Source organism: Sciurus vulgaris (assembly GCF_902686455.1).
Source record: "Sciurus vulgaris genome assembly, chromosome: 6".
Classification (NCBI taxonomy): Eukaryota; Metazoa; Chordata; class Mammalia; order Rodentia; family Sciuridae; genus Sciurus; species Sciurus vulgaris.
The window spans coordinates 44,868,713-44,888,419 of record NC_136466.1 but is presented as its reverse complement, the minus strand read 5'-3'; the positions used below and the strand labels follow the sequence as shown (position 1 = coordinate 44,888,419).

At 36.8% G+C, this 19,707-nt stretch overlaps 1 protein-coding gene across 1 annotated transcript in view; it reads left to right on the top strand.

The window, feature by feature from the left end:
• Nucleotides 1-1,275: 1,275 nt before the first annotated feature.
• The window catches only part of CCDC112 (coiled-coil domain containing 112), a 29,375-nt gene continuing 10,943 nt past the window's right edge, over nt 1,276-19,707 (top strand). The window contains 6 exon segments of the mRNA XM_079143894.1: nt 1,276-1,539; nt 13,197-13,318; nt 17,642-17,652; nt 17,655-17,681; nt 17,684-17,737; nt 17,740-17,760. Coding sequence (XP_079000020.1) covers nt 1,423-1,539; nt 13,197-13,318; nt 17,642-17,652; nt 17,655-17,681; nt 17,684-17,737; nt 17,740-17,760 — 352 coding nt within the window. The 5' untranslated portion in view covers nt 1,276-1,422.

Here is a 19,707-nt window from a genome sequence, read left to right as displayed (position 1 = left end):
CCAAACCCAGCTATCATTTCTCTGTTTTCTCAGCCTCAGAACTGTAGACCACACTGTTGAGCCTTCTCTCCTTGAGACACTTTCTTCCAGAGTCTGGTTTTCCTTCCTCCTCACAGACTTCTTCTAGGTCTCCTCCTCCTGTCTGGGACATCTACACTGGATAGCCCTAGATTCTATTATCGGATTTCAGGTTATATATTCCCCGGAGTACTCAATTTTATTTTAAGTAACTCCTATATGGAGATGAAGGCCAAATTCATATCTGGCTTTAGTCTCTCTCCTGGGATCCAGAAGTATTTATCCAACTGCTGTTTAATGTCTCTACCTGGTTCTCTGGAATCAGACTAGCTTCTTCCTGTGTGATCTGGACTGTTTCACTTATTTGTGAAAAGGATAATCCACATCACTAAGTTGTTTGTGAGGATTAAACGGGAAAGCACATTTGAAACATTTATAATAGACTGATCCAAAATAATTGCTCAGCAAAGACCCACTTTGTTTACCTAAATTTTCTCCTAAAAGTCATGACAGAAGAAACCTTGTGTATCTCATTCAAGGATGAATTCGCAAGACCTGAAATGATTGATAAATGAATTCATTTAAACCAGGTAAAGGTAGAACCTATAAAAACTAGATGCCCTGCCACAGGTTGCCTTAATTGGAGGAATCATTCAGGTCTTTTCTTCAGCTTCCCAACACACACTCTTTGGAATCTTTTTATTGACCAACACCGAGAAATCCAATTATAGCATTTCTGCCTCTGATATCTGCTTTGCGGGCCATGCTTTATTTTTTCTTAGAAAATGTGAAATATATTGCTAGAACCCATCAACAGTGCTTTTTCATTTATATTCATTTTCACCAGCATTTATTGTAGCAGAAAACTAGAAAGCAGCTACATCCTGTGAAAAAGATATGGCACCAATTCAGTTTAAGGAATACTATGTAATACAATAAACTTTCTTGGCAGGTATGGGGTTGTGCCCACACTAGCATACCAGCAACTAAAGAGACTTCACAAACCGCCAGTGGACAGAATGATCCTCTCCCCCAGCGTATACTACACCCGGCCCCACCTCCCCACCGTTCCCGCCCTTCACCCCGCCCTTTCCATCCGAGGCCACGCCTCCAGCCCCGCCCCACCCTGCATTCGGGCCCCACCCTCGATAGCCCCCCTTCCCGGCTCCTCCACAGTCCCTTCCTTTACCCAGGCCCCGCCCTCCGCGACCCCGCCCTGCACCGCGGCCCCGCCCCGGAGTCGGCCCCGCCCTGCACCGGGCCCCGCCCCGCGTCTCGTCCCGCCCCGCACCGGACCCTGCCGGGCGTCTTGGCCCTGCACTGATTCTGCCCATCCCTGCGGCTGCTGTAGGAAAAGTCTGCAGAGACCAGAACCCCCAGGCCTAAGCCGCTCCGGGAGGAAACATGGCCGCCCTGACTACGGTCGTGGCGGCTGCGGCGGCCACCGCGGTAGCTGGGGCGGTGGCGGGGGCGGGCGCGGCCACCGGGACCAGCGTGGGAGCGGCGCCCGCGCCGCAACAGGTAAATCGAGGACCGCTGGGAGCGGCTCTGGTGGCGGGCGTGGGGCTCGGGGAGCTGTGGGCCCTGGGGGCGGACCGGGTCTCTGGCCCCAGCAGAACAGGTGTCCTCCGCAGCGCCGCCCGGGAGGTGCCGAGTGCACTTCCCTTGCTCGAGGCCTGGTACACCCGGCGGCGTTGCTCTTTGTTGGTAAATGCGTTTGTCTAACAGCTTTGATAAGCCACCTCCACGTAGTTTTGAAGTCGAGGAAGACCAGGGTGGAAGCCCCGGGCTTTGCCGCTTTCTAGCCGTATCATAGGAAAATGCCTCGGCCGCTCAATTTCTTCTCTAAAAATGGGTACTGATAAATAATCCGCCCCTCACCGAGCTGTGGGCATTATGTCTGGGGAGCCGCTGACATAAAGCTTGGTTGGAGGGAGACTTGGCACCCAGTATCATTGCCAGCTTTTTTATTGTACGGGTACTGGGAACACAAAGAGGGATAAAATATGGGAGGATCTGAGCAGAGGTGTTTCCCACGATGGGCTTAAGGACCATTTTCTCCACAGCGAAGACCAACATACCTTTTGTCAGATGCCATCAGCTTAACGAGACTTTTCCTTACCCTCTAAACTAGATCCCCCTTATACCCAGCACACCCAGCCTCCTTTTCTGGTTTTGTTTTTCTCCATAGCACTTATTACCATATGATATAGTACATATTTTTTCATTCTTTTCCCCGCCTCCTTGAGAATGTAAGCTCCATGAAGGCAGAAATTTTTGGAAGCTTTATTCACTATTGTATTCCCAGCACCTAGAATATGCTCGCTTTGTAGTGCCAAGGATATAGTAGGCACTTACTAAATATTTGTGGAGTAGTCCAAACCTGAAAAAAGCTGTTGTGAACTAAGGACAGGCTTGATAGTTTTAACCCTCAAAGAAATTACAGTGCCTTTTCACCTTTGCAGTTCAGGAAATTCCACCTCAGACAAATTTCTTTCATGTTCTTTGTGATTCTGTTCTAACTCTGGATCAAGTGCATCAGGAAAAAAAATATAAAAATACAAAATAGATCAAATGTTTTTAAGTATGGACTAAAAAATGTATGATCCTGGTAGTTTGCCTATATTACTGGCTTTCTCCATGAAAACTATTCAACTAGTGCAATGTGATTCGTTTTCTAAATTCTCATAGCCTGTTTTACCTCCTGATTTAGTTTTTTAAAAACTACCTAATATTGCTATTGACAAAGCACTTGAATCTGCTATAGTGATTCTCAGAAGTGGTGTTTGCCCCAGGACTTCATCAGAATCACCTATAGAGTTATTTCAAACATTATATTAGTTCTCAGAAGGCATTTAGCAATTTCTGGAGACTTAGTTATGACAAAAGGGAAGAGGTTTTGAGTTGCTGCTAACATGAAATAGGTAGAGGCCAGAAGACCACCCCCCACAACAGGTAGTAGTACTAAAGTTGAAAAAACTTGCTTTATATACCTTTCCCCCACTTTATTAGGGAAGACAGAGCCTCATAACTGAGAATCACAGCAGGAATGAAGTAGAAATCCTCAGGTGTTTGGTTCTAAAAAAAGTTAGAATTACTGCTGTACTGTTGTGATATTTTTGAGGAGTTTAATGTGTGATGTATCTTTGAATTCCCCCAATATGTCACACGCACACATATTTCTAAATAAAAATTCTACAATCTAATTCCAAACCTGAATATTTATCATGAATGAATATTCCTGCTCCTTAACACTGAAACCTACTAATATTTCTTGAGAAGAGATGATCTTTCTGATAATCTCATGATATTCGAAGTATCAAAAAAATATCTGAAACCTAGGGTTTCCTTAACAGCGTATTACAGGTTGAGTGACTAAAACAACAGAAATTAATTTTCTCACAGTTCTAGAAGCTGAAAGTCCAAGAACAAGGTGTGTTAGGGTTGGTTTCTGGTGAGACCTCTTGTCCTCACCTGTAGACAACTATCTTCCTGCAGTGTCCTCATGGGACCTTTCCTGTGTGTGCCTGCAGAGGAAGGGAAGAAAGGAGGGGGGGGAGAGAGAGAGAGAGAGAGAGAGACAGATCTGGTGTCTTTCCTCTTAAAAGGATACCAATCCTATTGGATTAGAGCTCACCCTTATCACCTCATTCAACTAAATATCTCTGGAAAGGCCCTATCTCCAAATGCAGTCACTTTGGAGCTTTGAATTTGGGGAGGAAACAATTCAGTCCATAACAATTCCCTTAAATTAGTCTGGAATAATTATCTTTAAAGTTCTAGAACTATTTTATATTGTATTTTATTTTATAATCTCCTTAGGGTGTAAATGTCATACATTTAATGTACCCTCTCTATGCTTTTTGATGTTTGTATATGATTCAGCCACACTGCCTTTCAAGACTAAAGGCCACAGATCTTTTTATTCTCCTCTCAAGTGCCATTGCCCTCTTATTCCTGTAAACTGTTCACCTGATCATTTTAGTTTTGAATTATGAGTTTTTTTTAATTGTCTCTAACTGATGCTGCTGGTTTTGTACCACAATAGGGCTGTGTCTTCTGTTTTATTTCTAGTGAACTTTTCCCTAATGAACTGAATTTTAAGCCCTTTGACTGCCTCAAGTAGCCCTTCAATAATAACTACATTCCTTCTTTAACTTTAAATGGTCATTCAAAATGGATTTTCTCTCAAAGGTCATGCACATGGATTGGGCTGTATATGTGCTCAGGTGTAGTAGACTGAATAGTTCCCCAGGGCATACATCATAAGCATCTCTGCTGATTTAATTAATATCTTAAAATGGGGACATTTTCATGGACCTTCTGATGGGACCCATTATGATCACAAAGGAGGCAGGGGAGTCAGTCAGTAGTAGATGTGATAACAGAAGCAAGGGGATAGAGTGACTTGAGGAAGGGGCCATGAACCAAGGAGTAAAGGTGGACCCTAGAAGCTAAGAATAAGGTAAGGAAATAGTTCCTCCCCTGAAGCCTCCAGAAGAAATATAGCCCTACCCATACCTTGATTTTACTTATCTTTTATTAAGATTATTTTTAGTGAATAAATCATGATGTACCCTCATGATATACATTGTGATGTTTTGATATATGTATACAATCTGGAATGATTAAATCAGGCTCATTGACATATCACCTCACTTTTCATTTTTTGTGGTGATACATTTGAAAATGCATTCTTTTTTTTTTTTTTTTTTTTTTTTTTTTGCGGTACTGGGGATTGAACTCACGGCCTTGTTTGCAAGGCAAGCACTCTACCAGCTGAGCTATCTCCCCAGCCCTGAAAATGCATTCTTTTTCATGTTTTATTTATTCATTTATTTTTAGTTATAGATGGACAACTTTATTTTACTTATTTTTTATGTGGTGCTGAGGATCAAACCCAGTGCCTCACACGTGCTAGGCAAGCACTCTACCACTGAGCTACAACCCCAGCCCTGAAAATGCATTCTTAATAGTTATTTTGAAGTATACATTTTTATTGTGCAATAGGTCTCAAAACTTACTTCTCATTTCCGTCTTGACTTTGTACCCTATGACCAACTACTCCTCATGCCCGTCTTCCCTGTTCCCTCCAATCTCTGGTAACAACTATTCTGCTCTTTACTTCTATGAGATCAACTCTTTTTTAGATCTACATGTAAGTAAGATCATGAGGCATTTTTATTTCTGTCTAGTTTATGTCACTTAGCATAATGTCCTCTAGTTTCACATCATGATTTTAGACTTGACTTCTACAACTGGAAGAGAATAAATTTGTAATGTTTAAGTCAGAAAGTTTGTGGTAGAAGAATTTGTGATAAATTTGTTGTAGCAGCAAAGAAACATCAGGATAGACCTGAGAAAGTCCTGTGTCCTCATCTTTGACTAACCTTAAAGCTTGGTGCAGACAGAAAGAAAAGTCTGAGGTAGAGTTGTAAACTTCCTGCCTGAGTTGAAGGTGTGCCCCAGAATGTATGCAGACCCTCTCACCCAAAGATAGCAAAGGCTAAGACTTATTGGTTAAAAGCATCTCAGGAAATTTATGACCAATTATTAACTGACAACTCACTAACCAACCAGAGATTTCAGTGCTGCACCCAACAAAGAATATATACAGTTCAGAATAATGAGTAAACAAACAGCAACAAAATAAATCCTAACAATCTTATTTTCAGAGTTGCCACATTTTATTATTTTAAATGTCCAGTTTTTAACAACAATAAAAATATGAGACATGCAAAGAAACAAGAAAGTATGGTTCACACACAGGGGAAAAAAGAAAAGTGGAGGACTAAATGATATACTAGACAAAGACTTCATATCAGTTGTTTGTTTTTTTCATATTTAGTCATTTTACCTTTTTACTCATTTATTTATTTAGATGGCATTTTGATGTTGCCTAGGCTCATCTCAAACTCATGACTGTAGTGATTCTTCCACCTTAGTATCCTGAGTAGCTGGGACTGCAGGTGTATGCTGTTGCGCCTGACTTAGATCATTTATTTTAAATATATTCAAAGAACTAAAGGGAACTAAAAGAAAATATGAGAATGATTTGTCACCAAAAAGAAAATATCTATAAAGAGATAAAGATTACAAAAAAGAATCATATAGAAATCTTGGGGTTAGGGGCTGGGGATATAGCTCAGTTTGTAGAGTGCTTGCCTCGCAAGCACAAGGCCCTGGGTTCAAATCCCCAGCACCACAAAAAAAGAAAAGAAAAGAAATCTTGGGGTTAAAAGTACAAGAACTCGAATGAAAACTTGACTAGAGAGGCTTAATACCAGGTTTAGCTGGCAGATAAAAGAATCAGCAAACTTGAAGGTAGGTCATTCAGATTATCCAGACTGAAGAACAGAAAAAAAAAAAAAAATTAAGAAAAATAAAGACTCAGAGATGTGGGACACCAGTAAGCACACTAATATTAATAATGAGAATTTCAGAAACAGAAGCAAAATGTACACAAAGAAATGGATATTTGAGTGATGTCAGAAAACTCCCCAGATTTGGTGAAAAACGTTAACCTACACATTGTTGGAACTCATCAACTACAAGTAGGATAAACTCAAAGAGTCCATACCTGGATATGTCATAATGAAGCTGTCAAACAGTATAGATAAAATAAAAATCTTGAAAGCTCCAAGAAGCAATTCATTACATACAAGAATGAATTCTCAATAAGATTAGCACATCAAAAACCAGGGGCATTGTATTAGTCTGTTTTCTGTTTCTGTAACAAAATGCCTGAAGCTGGGTACTTATTTTTTTAAATATTTTTTTTAGATGTTGATAGATCTTTATTTATTCATTTACTTATATGTGGTGCTGAGAATGGAACCCAGTGCCTCACACCTACTAGGCAAGTGCTCTACCACTGAGCCATAACTCCAGCCCTATGGGTACTTACTGGATAAAAGATTTTTATTTAATTCTCTATTTTGGAGGCTGAAAGTTCAAGATAAGTGGACTCCATATGTTCAGCCTCTCATTAGGGCCCCCCACCCTGTGTCACAATGTGGTGTATGGCATCATGACAGCATATGTGAGAGGGAGAGAACAGTCACATGTGAGACAGGAAGCAAGGGAATGACTGAAAAATGCAATAATATCACAGAGTAAAATACACAAATTAATTTAGTAAAAGGGGTGCAAAACTCAAACTTTAAACATTTTTAAAATAAATTCAAGAAAACCTATGCAAAGGGATATTTCATGTTTATGAATTTAAAGACTTAATTCTGTTAAGAATGATATTCTTAACTGAGAATCCAATTCAGCTGCCCTTTTTTTGGACAAAAATTTACAAGCTGATCCTAAATTTCATATGGAAAATGCAGGGTACCCAAAATAATAAAAACAGCTTGGAACAAAGAACACAGTTGGAGGGCACACACTTTGTAATTTCTAAACTTATTTCAAAGGTACAGTAACCAATGTATATTGGCACAGATATATAGATCAGTGAGAGTCAAGAAATAAACCTACATTGTGGGCATAAAAAGTGATTTTCAATAAGACAATTCAGTAAGAAAAGAATAGTCTTTTCAACAAATGATATTGGGACAATTGGATATCTGCATACATAAATTGAGCTCCTACTTCACACCATATATGAAAATAGAGACCAACATGTGGGATATAAAGCTCTTAGGAGAAAACACAGGCATAAGTCTTCATGACCCTTGAATAGGCAGTGGTTTCTTCTATACAAAAACCTGACATATAAACAACTGAGCTCAAGTAAGATAAATTGTACTCTATCAAAATTTAAAAATTGGTGCCTCAAAGACATTATCAGGAAAATTAAGAGGCTTGGGGTATAACTCAATGATAGAGCATGTGCTTAGCGTGCACATGGCCCTTAGTTTAGTTCTAGTACCAAAAAGGTGGGGTGGAGGGGAGAAAGAAAGTGAAAAGACAAATCAGAGACTGTGAGAAAATACATGCAAGTTTATAAAGGTTTTATGTCTAAAATATATGCTAAAAAACAAAATTACACAACTAGTTTAAAAATTGAATTGATTTATTTACAACTCATGAATTGGAGCAGTATCTCATTCTATAAAATAAAATAACTCCCACAGAACAGTGTTCCATTGCTGTTTTTCTTTTAAGGTAGGAACTAGAAAACAAGAGAAAACTATATCGCTTAACATCAGGTTGCTTCAGTTTACTTTTCTCGTGAGAGTTAAAGAGGATTTATTTATTTCACTCCCTCAAGACTCCCTCAAGACTGTTAAATCACGAGAGGAGCGGAGAGAGAGGAAGAGAAAGAAACTTGTCCATTTTAAAAATAAGTTGCAGTGACAAAGCAGTGAGGGCTATATTCAAAGCATAAAGTGGACCACTGTTACAAGAAGTCACCTTTGTGTGCCTGCGCTACTGGGAATCTTCCTTCCCAAACAAATGGAGATACCTCTCGCCGTAATTACTACCTTCATATCAACCTCAGTGGACCCTGTCAACAGTTAGTTGCATTAATCCTTTTTCTTTTGATGTATTTTCCCATTAACTTCTTTGCTTCTGTTTATTTTCTACAAATTAACTACCACCCTTTGCTTTCTCATCTACTTTGAAAGTAGTTTAAAGAAGACCCTAAAGTAATTTAAAGAACACTTGTGACCTTGCCATGCATTTCACTGCTCATTGCTAGCTACTCTGGGATTACAGGAGTGTTACCACCATGCCTGGAAAAATTAGTGATTTCTACAGTCAGCTAAAACTAAAGAGGAAATGAAGAAGGGTACATGTTAAACAAGAGAGAAAATGAGAAGTGGAGCAAGCCGAGGGCTTGGTCTTCCACCTCCTGCAATCAGTGACTAACTTTGACAACATTGGAGCAACTTTTTGAGGATTCAGCTCACCTACCAATGGACCCATTGCAAAAAATTAACCCAATCGTGACCCAGGAGTCTTTTCCAATGTCTGAAAATGAAGAAAAATTCCCTAAAGATTCAGTAGAATCTCGTCCATTCAGCTCAGAAATGCTAATAAGCAACTTCATAACTTGACACTGAATCCTTGTGCTAAATACCCTTCCCCAGATAAAGAAGGACATTTCATACTGCTTAAGGGAATCATACACCAACACATGAATCCTTCTCTAAAATAGACCATATGTTATGCCACAAAGCAACTCTCACCAAATGCAGAAAAATAGAAATACTACCCTGCATTCTAAATGCCTTTCCCCTCTGCCCAGAAGGTCCACCACAACCACAGGAAGAAGGAGAGAGTCTTACAGGAGGTCACAAGTGGCTTTCCCTACAGGTAGCAAGGAGTTCGGACATTGTTATCTGAACATGTGGCAAAATGGAGATATCTCCTCAGTGTAAGATTTTCCCAGCCTGAAAGAGAACAACAAAGAGACAACAATCTTACGGGAGTTCAGAGTGAATCACAAAGTGTACCATTCAAATGTACCTGCAGTTATTAGGTATATCATGGATGGGATCCTTCTGAGAATGCTGGAATAGGGTATGATTATGACACAGAGTCAATATAGGCATAAATTATATCTTGTTCCTCATGATGATAACTTTAGGCATGCTTTTCTACACTTAGACTGAGTACCAGTGATTTTGAATAGCCTATGTATGAGTTCTGTGATGTCTTTATTCTTTTGCATCTATTTTTTTTCTGGTGTTGGGGATCTCTTCATGCCTTAGTGTCAGTAATTTATAAGGAATCTGTGCAGTTAAAATGTACATAAATGATTTTAATATACTTTAGTTTTACTTTTCTGTTTGACCTAAAGAAGTACCCATAGGTCTCAAGTCTTCCTGTGGATTTTATAAGCCTGAAATCCATGAAATAAAACTCAGGAACTGGAAGAGATGTAAAGAGAATATTGGATAGTTTGATTAGACTGTAATAATTAGAGTAGATAATTTGATTTTCTGGTTTTCAAAAATTTGAGTTGGAATAAAAGGAAATTTTGATGTGCTATTTTAATTTTCAGTAGCAAATAAATGTGTACATGGGGAGTGAGGGAGGAAAGACTGATAAAGCCTTTCTGATTGGTTGTTGTGAATGTCCTGTTAGGAAAAGTTGATCTGTTTGGGGATCTATTGGCTTCCTTAGAGTTTCAGTTTGATTATGTAGCACTTAGCATGAGTGATTCCATTTTGGTTTGGTCTGGTCTTTGGGGACTTAGTGAAGGAGTTCAGTCTAAAACAATGCCTTCCCATAAAAATGAACATACATAAATAACTCTTAGAATTCAACAATAAAATGGTATGTAGCCCAATTTTTAAAATGAGAAAAGGCAGAAGCCACCATATTCTTTGTTTTTCTAGACTCCAATTCACTTGCATTTATAATGCTGCCTGGAAGCCAAAGTCACACTTCCCATGTGGTCCTTCAGCCAGGGGGCATGTCAGATGAGAGCTGCTCCCTGGGCAGCACCAGAAACTTAGCCACCAGCAGCAACTGAACCATTTGCAATTGACTTACCCGCATCTGCACCTCCCAGCAAAGTCTGATGCCATCTGGGTACTGCAGCTAGTGAGGCTGTGTACACTGCTGTCCAGCACACACAGGGTCATACCATTTTTAAAACTATAGTGGAAGAAGTAATGCTGCGCCCTCAAGCCTGACCTCACTTACCAGGAGTCTCAGGGACCTGAGCCAGCACAGCAGCAGCAATTTGGTGGCCCTTGCTTTTGAGATACAATAGTTTTGGGAGTATGCCTAGAACCAGAGTAATGTGAAGCCATTGTAATGATTTCAGTGAGGTACTGAGACAGTGCAGACTTGTAATAGTCTAATCTAATTAAGAAATTCAAGTTGAAGAAATAGAAGATCAGCTCTGATGACCAAATTACTTCAGCATAAAAATGTAACTGGTAGTGAAAATATATTCAGTATGGCAATGGAAGAGGAAGTTCCAAATGTATAGAAGTTCATTGAGATGGTATAGAATTGGGGGCTGGACAAATGTTTGTGTGACCCAAACCATTCATGATATTATTGCTTATGAGTTAGTAAAAGTTATTTTCTTCCAAAACAAGAATGAGAAAAGATTTAAGTAGGTAGACATTCCTCAAGAGTAGTGATGTATAAGCTCATGAAAAGATGTGCAGCATCATTAGTCATTAGGAACTAGTCAAAGATTAATCACTGTGAAATGCCCTTTCACAGGCATTAAAATGGCTAGAATAAAACAGATAATAGCAAGAGTTGGTGAGAAATTGGAACCCTTATGCAGTGTTAGTGGGAATGGAAAAGGTGGAGCCATTGTGGAAAACAGTTCGGCAGTTTCCTCAAAAAACTAACAACTTTTGTGCATCAGAGGCATTACTAAGGACATGAAAAGACAACTCAGAGAACCAGGGAACTAACTGCCAATTGTTTAATAAGATACTTATCTTCTGAATATATAAAGAATGCTTCCAACTCAACAAAAGGGCAACCCAATTTTTTTAAGTGGGAAAGTAAAAAATAAAGCTACCTTATGACCCAGAAATTCTGCTAGATATTTACCCAAGAGAATTGAAAACATTAGGGCTGGTTATGTAGCTCAGTGGTAGAGTGCTTGCCTAGCATATGTGAGACCCTGAGATCAATCCCCAGTACCATAAAAATAGTCAAGCTAAAATTCACATGCAGATGTTCATGGTGACATTATTTGTCTGGGTCAAATAGTAGAAACAACCCAGTTGTCCATCAGCTGATGTCCAATGAGTAGGTAAATAAAATGTGGTGGATCCATATAAAGCATCACTATTCAGCCACAAAAAGGAATGGAATACAGATTCATGGTACAGCTGGATGAATCTTGAAAACATTGTGCTAAGTGAAAGGAGCCAGACAGAAAAGGCTACATGTTGTATGAGTCCATTTAGCCAGAATAGGTACATTCATAGTTGGAAAATAGTTTCATAGTTGCCTGGAGTTGGGAGAAGTGGGGATGGGGAGTGACTGCTAATGGGTACAAGACTTCTTTTTGGCATGACGAAAATATCTCAGAACCACGTAGTGATGATGGTTGCACAGCTTTGTGAATATACTAAAAACCACCAAATTGTACATCTTAAACAGATAATATTTTATGGAATGTGAATTATATCTCAACTTTTTAAAAATTTCCTAAACTCTTTACTTTGTTCTTGCTCCTAGAAATATAGAGCCTGAATTTCCCTTTTTCTTCATCTCTCACATCCCATTGTTCAACAATTCCTTTTGGTTATACCTTCAAAATAAATCCAAGGTTCTTACTTACTGTAATTTCTATCACCTGAGCAGTCCTGGACACTCATTCCATGCCTGTTTTGCTGTACCAGCTACTCCACTGATCTTCCTGCTTCAAGTCATGCCTCACCCACCCCCACACTTCCCACCAGTTAATTCCCCCAGAACAGCTAGAAAATTTTTCTTAAAGAATTAAATTTACCACAGCATTTCCTTACTCAAAACCCTGCATAAAATACACTCAGTGATCTAAACCATGTGTGTATCTGGCATGTACCTACCTGTCAATTCTCATCCTACCAAGCCCCCCACCTTTACTAATCTCATGCCACATTACCTTTTCTCTGCTTGAACTAGTCAGTCTTTCCTGCTCTTTCTAGTTTGTGCAGCTAATCTGTAGACCTAGCACACCATTCTGTGCTGCTTCTGGCTTGGCTGACACTATTCTTTCTTAAATGTCACCCCCTCAAATAGAACCCCTGAGTCTATTCAAACTGAAAAGCAAGCCTGATCCCATTTTCTCCATGTTAGCATTAGTTCCTTAATAGCACTTATGACAGTTGGTGCATTTTTATTTGTTTTTATTGTTTGTTTTGTATTTTCTTTTTAAATCTGTTTCCTCACCATAGGTTTTAAAGAGGGGCCATACTAGGATGGATCATTATTGTTTCCCTAGTGTCTTATTCTGCACCTGTCACATTGTAGATAGTGTTCAATCTATAGGTGACAAATGACTGGTGAATGACCTAGATCTTTTTTGTAAATAATCTCTGGATTATTTATTATTATTATTATATATTATTAATTTAGCATTTTAAGATAGAAATTCCTTCTTACACAAAATGTATTTTTGAAAAAATTAGATTTACCTTAAAAATGACACTCAATAAACTCCAGTATTGATGTTTTACCATCTGAAAAAAAATTTCTCATTATTTCTTACCACTTTTATTATGGATAATACCTTCTTGTTATTCTTTATGCAGAATGATGGCTGTTTTAGTACTTCAGGTGGAATTCGTCCTTTTCAACTTCAAAACTGGAAGCAGAAAGTTAGTCGAACTAAGAAAGCAGAATTCATACGCACAGCAGAAAAATTAAAAAACCAGTAAGTATGTTTTGTTCAAATAACATTACTAGTCAATTTATAATAAACAGTATTCACCCTACCAAATCCTATACTATTAGAAAATTATAGTCACTAGCCTGTCAACCATAACAAAGAAAGGTGGGAGATATGAAAGGACAAATGGTAATACAGTATTTAATATAAAATTGTAAGTGAAATTGTTTCAATTTTATTTTATTCTTTTACCATTTTGAATTTGTATTTTAAGGAAAACAAAACAGTTGTTTCTTTAGATTTGTATATCAGATAAACTGAGTACATTTTCATTTTTACAACTGTAGGTAACATTCAGTAAGTATTTTTGGGTAAGTGAATAATTTGTGGGGTTGAAATATATATGTGTGAAAAATGCTTTATAAATAAACATGTATTTAAATTGCTATTCTTCCTACTTTGCAGAGGACGATTATAGGGAATAATATCTTCCCATGGGTTAGTTAGTAAATGATTGATTTAGGGACTCTTATGGGTGGGCTTCAGCCACTCTGAAGCCATTGCATTTTTTTACTAACCAGTGCTGTTCTTCAGTAAAGCCTGTTGGAGTGTGTCAGTGTGATCTCATTGAGGAAAAGCAGTGACTAGTTTTCATGAAAAATCTGTACCCTTGAGTTACCCTTTTTTTAAAATAACATTGATCTCTACTCCTTTCTGATCTGTTCTATACATTATGATGAAATTGAGAAGTTTCTGTTTATTTTAAAATGTTAGTGTATAGTATATGTATTTAGTCCTTAAGCAGTGATATTTATTGAATGTTCATCGTTGTCTACAGCATCATGATGTAATATCATGAGGAATGGTAATAATTAGAACTCAAAGTGCCCCACTCTGCTCTATAGTTTTTTATAAACATGCTGCTTTGAATTTAAACACTATCAATTGCCAAAGACTTGAGAATTCCTTACTATTGTAAGGAATAGTCTCTGGAACAGAATTAATGACAGTTCTCTTAGAAATTCTGCCAAAGAAAAACTATACTATTTGAATTTTAAAAAGTTATACCATATGTAGCTTTTGGAGATTAATTCTTACTACATTTATATAATACTTGTCTTTCCCCCCCAGCTTTATTGAAGTATAATTGACAAATAAAAATAGTATGTTTGAGGTATACAACATGATTTTTTTAAAGTGAATTTTTTTAGCTGCAGCTTTATTTTACTTAGTTTTGTATGTGGTTCTGAGGATTGTCACAGGTGCTAGGCAAGCACTCCACCACTGAGCCACTATCTCAGCCCTGATGTTTTGATATATGTATACATTGTGAAATTATTATTGCCATCAAGCTAAATAACATATTCATCACCTCAGATATTTACTGTGCACATGCGTGTGTATGGAGTGTGACTACTTAATATCTGTTCCCTTAACATGTTATACTGAATAAAACAAGTCAAATTCTGAAAGACATACATGGCTTGATCTCATTTATATGTGGAATCTAAAAAAGTTGAACTCATAAAAACAGACCAGAAGGGTAGATACTAGAGGGATGGTATGTGAAGGTTAGGGGGACAGATAATGGGGAAATGTTGTTCAAATACTATGTGTTCACGTTGGTTAATAATAATATAATAATAATATATTTGAAACTTATAAATACTATCTCTTTAATACCCAGAATTCAGTAAAATACTATTTACTTATTTGTATTTTTTCTAAAATGCATTACTCTAGGTAGATTGGATTCTTGTTAAGTGTTCTGGTTTATATTTCTTTCTAGATGGCATAATGTCCACTAAATGGTTAAGGTCCATAAACACAGCAATTTGATGTGTTTCTGTTCAATTCTTATTGAATAATAAGGGAAAAACAATTTGTTGTATCATTGTTATTTAAAAAAAATTTTTTTTGGTTGTCGATGGACCTTTATTTTATTCATTAATTTTTATGTGGTGCTGAGCATGGAAACCAGTGCCTCACACATGCTAGGCAAGTGCTCTTCCACTGAGCCACAACCCCAGCCCCATCATTCTGTTTTTAGAGTAGGTAATACATTCACGTAGTTCAAAAATCTAAACAATATCAAAGGGTACTCAGTAGACAGCTCAGTTTTACCCTTAATTGCAGCAATCTAGTTCCTCTTCCCTCAAATAACCAGTAGTACTAGTTTTTTGTATATTCTTCCACTTATTTTATGTGTTCATTAGGAAATGGAAATATATATTCACATTTGTCCTTTTTATGTAAATGGTAGCATATGGTACATACTGATTTACATCTTGGTTTTTATTGTTGCTGGTTTTATTGTTGGTTTTATTGTTTTTAACTTCAGAGTATATCTTAGATACAAAGGCATTGTTGATTTTGTCAGGTTCTGCAATGGCATGGTAGTTATATACATCAAATATCCTTAATCTCCAGAGATGCACATGGTAGTATGTTAGAGAAAAACTGCACAGGGTGGAGGATTTACTTTAAATACTTAAGCAAAGGAAGAAAGGATAGATTAAAGGAGAGGTAAAATTGTTGAATCAGAGCAATATGAAAGGCACAGCATGAGGGTAGATGAGGGGTCAATTTATCATTCTCTGGCTGTGGGCATGTTTGACATTTTCATAAAAACTTTGTAATAAAAGAGTGTCTTCTTGGAGATGTTTCCTGTTCAGTATGTGGAATATACTTCTGCTGCATTATTAGTCTGGTATTTGAGTGTAACATGACTTATTTAGCCTGTTCTAAACTTGTGGATGTGTAAGTTGTATTATAATGAAAAATGCTGCAATTAATTAATCCTTATAGGTCCACATTGTTTTGCACATGTGTGTATCTTCAGGAGAAAGATACATGTGTGTATCTTTAGGAGAAAATACTGGGTCAAAGGCATATGAATTTGTGATGTGATAAATATTGCTGAATTGCCATCCATAGGCAATTTATAATTTCACCAACAATGTATGAGAAGAGGTATCTCCCCACAGTTTTAGCCAGTGGAATATGTTATTTAAACTTGTGATTTGGGGATAATCTGATAGAAATGCAGTGTTACTATGTTACAGTTTTAATTGCATTTCTCCTAATTTGAGTTTGGACATCTTTTCATATATTTAGCAATTTGTTTCTTTTAGTATATTTTGAATGTCTTTACATGTTAGTATTTCTAGTCTGGCAATAACAACATGTAACTGTCATATTGTATCCTGTGTCCTTGGCAGACATTTCTATTTGATCATAATATTATCCTTGCTCCCTATCTAGAGCCTTCATGGGATTCCCAGTTCTTAACACACAGGACTTCAGTAGTAACCCTTAATGTGTTAGAAATTCATGTAGAATGAGTCTATTCAACGTCTCTGTTCTATTTCTTGCCTCCTCTTACAAACATCACAAACCTCCTAATCATACATGCTAAGATATAATCCCCTCTCTCTTTAGGGCCTGAGGCTTTCTCATCTATTTCCCTGTTGTGCCTCATAAATATTAAATTTTTCTCTGTGTGGCAAGGTGAAAAACACTGATAGTTGCCCCTCAGATTGTGTGAAATTAAGTCAATGGCCAGAGATACTCCAGCACTCATTAAATCCAGGATTAAGGAAGAAATATTCATATTAATTTCCACCTTGTGAGAGAAAGGAAACTAACATTAACACAGTTAATTTCTTTGCCCAACTAAAAAAAAATTCTTAATAATTTATCTTTTGTTTTATCCAAGGGCTCAAACTAGCAATTACAACTTCTTACTGGTAGATGGACTAAGTCCAAAGAGCAATAATAAGATGAAAGAAGCTTTGAAATAAATGAAGACATTATCCCTGAAGTATACTCAATTTCCTGTCTTTGTAGCTTGTTTACCTCTTGAAGTTTTAGAATTAATATCTGCACTTGAATTTCCATAGTACATATTTATATATTGTAGAAAGATCCCTCGAATACTTTATCTCATTTGATGTTAATTATAGCCCTATTAGGTAGTACAGCACTGTTATTAATCCTGTTAGCTATGAGTCACGTCAAATGAGGTTAATGACTTGGCTAAAGTTACAAAGTTAAAGGTATCTATTGCTAAAAACAGTGATCAACAGTGACTGCCATTTTCAGACCCCATGAATTGGAAACTATAAACAAGTGGTCTGGTGTATTTTCAAAGGGAATTCATATATCCATGTTATAAATTAAGTAATAGTTCAAATTACAGTTGATATTGGTTGAACTTATTCCTACCTACTATTTTGATTCCTTAACCTTATTAATCTAAGTAATTACTTCTTTTTAAATGAATTAATCTATTTTGAGTGTCTTCATATTGTAAACAGTTAAAATATATTTAAATCATATTTATACCATTTGTTTCTTTTCCTAAAGAGTTATTATCATAGAAAAGATAAACACAGTCATTTCTACAACCAAGAAGTGACTTCAGAATTGAGCATAGTATGCTGGAAGAATTGGAAAATAAATTGATAACAGCAGGAAAACAGAAAGTAAGTTGAGTTCATGATGAACTAAAAACTGTTCAGTGAAATAAAGTTATAGTTTTGCCCTGACTTTGTCTTTGTGCATTGACTGTATTATATTCTGTATCAAGGTATTTTAGTTGGTAGTAAGTTTGTCTTTTTAGGGACATGTGTTTATTTTCTCAGGTCACTGTTTAGTCATTCTAACTGGAATGTTTTCTAAGTATATTCTTCAATTTGATAGGAAAGAGAGGGTTTTGGTGTTTTGGTTGACGAATTTGTAAATGCTATTAAAATTTCCTAAAATAAAAACAAAATGGTTCTGAGCTATCTGATCTTAGCTGGTCACCCTGGCATTATTAACCAACCTCTGGACTCAGTAGGCATTAGCAGATTTAGAATCTGTACTGTATGAGGAGAGCATGTCACATGATTATTTAAATCTTAGTTTCCTCATCTGTACTCTAAAACCTACCATTTCTACCTCAGGGAAGATAATATATAAGAAAGTGCTTTAAAGATTGCAGTGAATATTTTCTAATATTGTCATGAAAATTAATCATTTTCAACAGAGTGTACTAAATGCTAGCCCTAAAGAATTCTATGAGAATACCTTGTAAAATTAAATTCTTTAAGTTGAGAAATCCACTTAATAGAAAAGCAACTTAGCATTGCTTACAGAAAAAATAATGGTTATCAGTTAGCTAAGCTTTATGACATGTTGACTTACTATGTAGAGATTAGGCTATTTATGGTACTCTCATCAGCAATTAAATCCTAATAACTTTTTTCTTTCACAGTACAAAATTATACTATTTTTAGAAGACATCTTTTGTCAGGTAGTGGCAAAAAATCATCCCCCTCTTCTGTTGGAATGACAATAGGACTTAATGTAAATAGCACTTTTCCAGTTCTTTCTCCTTTGAGTCATAGAAGAATACAGACTTTGCTGATTTAGTATTTGTTAATTTCCCTTAGTTCTTTTGCAAGCAAATGGGAAACTAATCTTTCATTTCTTGGTTATGTTCTTAAGTAGAATATCTCAATTTGTGCATTTTTAAAGTCTACTTGATTTTCTCTTTTTTTAAGACAACTTTGTTTTCATCTTTTTATTTCCTTTGTTCTGTAGTTTTGCGTTTTGTTATTAAGACTTACACATATCTAAGACAGGAAGGAGTATATTGTTTTACTATAGAGATATAGAAGCTTCCACTTTATAGATCACTGCTCAGAAATAGTAAATACCTTTTCCTTACCTCAAATATCCGTGCCTCAGTTTTAGCCTGAATTTAAATTTTGTTGTTCTTTGGCTATGCAGAGTGTCAGTTCCAAAGGATAAATAAAATAAGGTTGTTTGCCATGTAGTGATTTTACTGTAGCTAATCAAGCTAATAAAACAACCAAAAATTCTTTCTTAATTATTTAAACTTACTAGAGAAGTTTCTTGACTTAAAGTTTTATGACTTAATGTTTTATAACTTCATAGTCTTGATAGTGATCAAGATTATTAAATTAATGGGATAAGCTGTCTTTTATAGAGCTCTCAACTGTTAATTAAAAAATAGAACAAAGCCATATAAATATTCAGAAGCTTCTTTTGGATATTAGCCCTGACTCTAAGATTAAATAACCTTAAAATTCATAACAATTAATTATTATTATTGTTATCATTATTATTGCCAGGGCTGGGGGCATAGCCCAGTGTTTGCCTTGCCTATATAAAGTCCTGGATTCCATTCCAACACTGCAAGTAAATAAAATAAAATAGAATGTCTTTACAGACTTTTGATACTTGATGCTCATTTGTCAAAGTTGCAAAAACGCTGGATATGGTGGCACACCCTGTAATCCCAGTTGCTCAGGAGACTGAGGCAGGAGAAGCATGAGATCAAAGCCAGGCTCAGCAAAAGTGAGGCACTAAGCAACTCAGTGAGCCCCAGTCTCTAAATAAAATACAAAATAGGGCTGGGGATG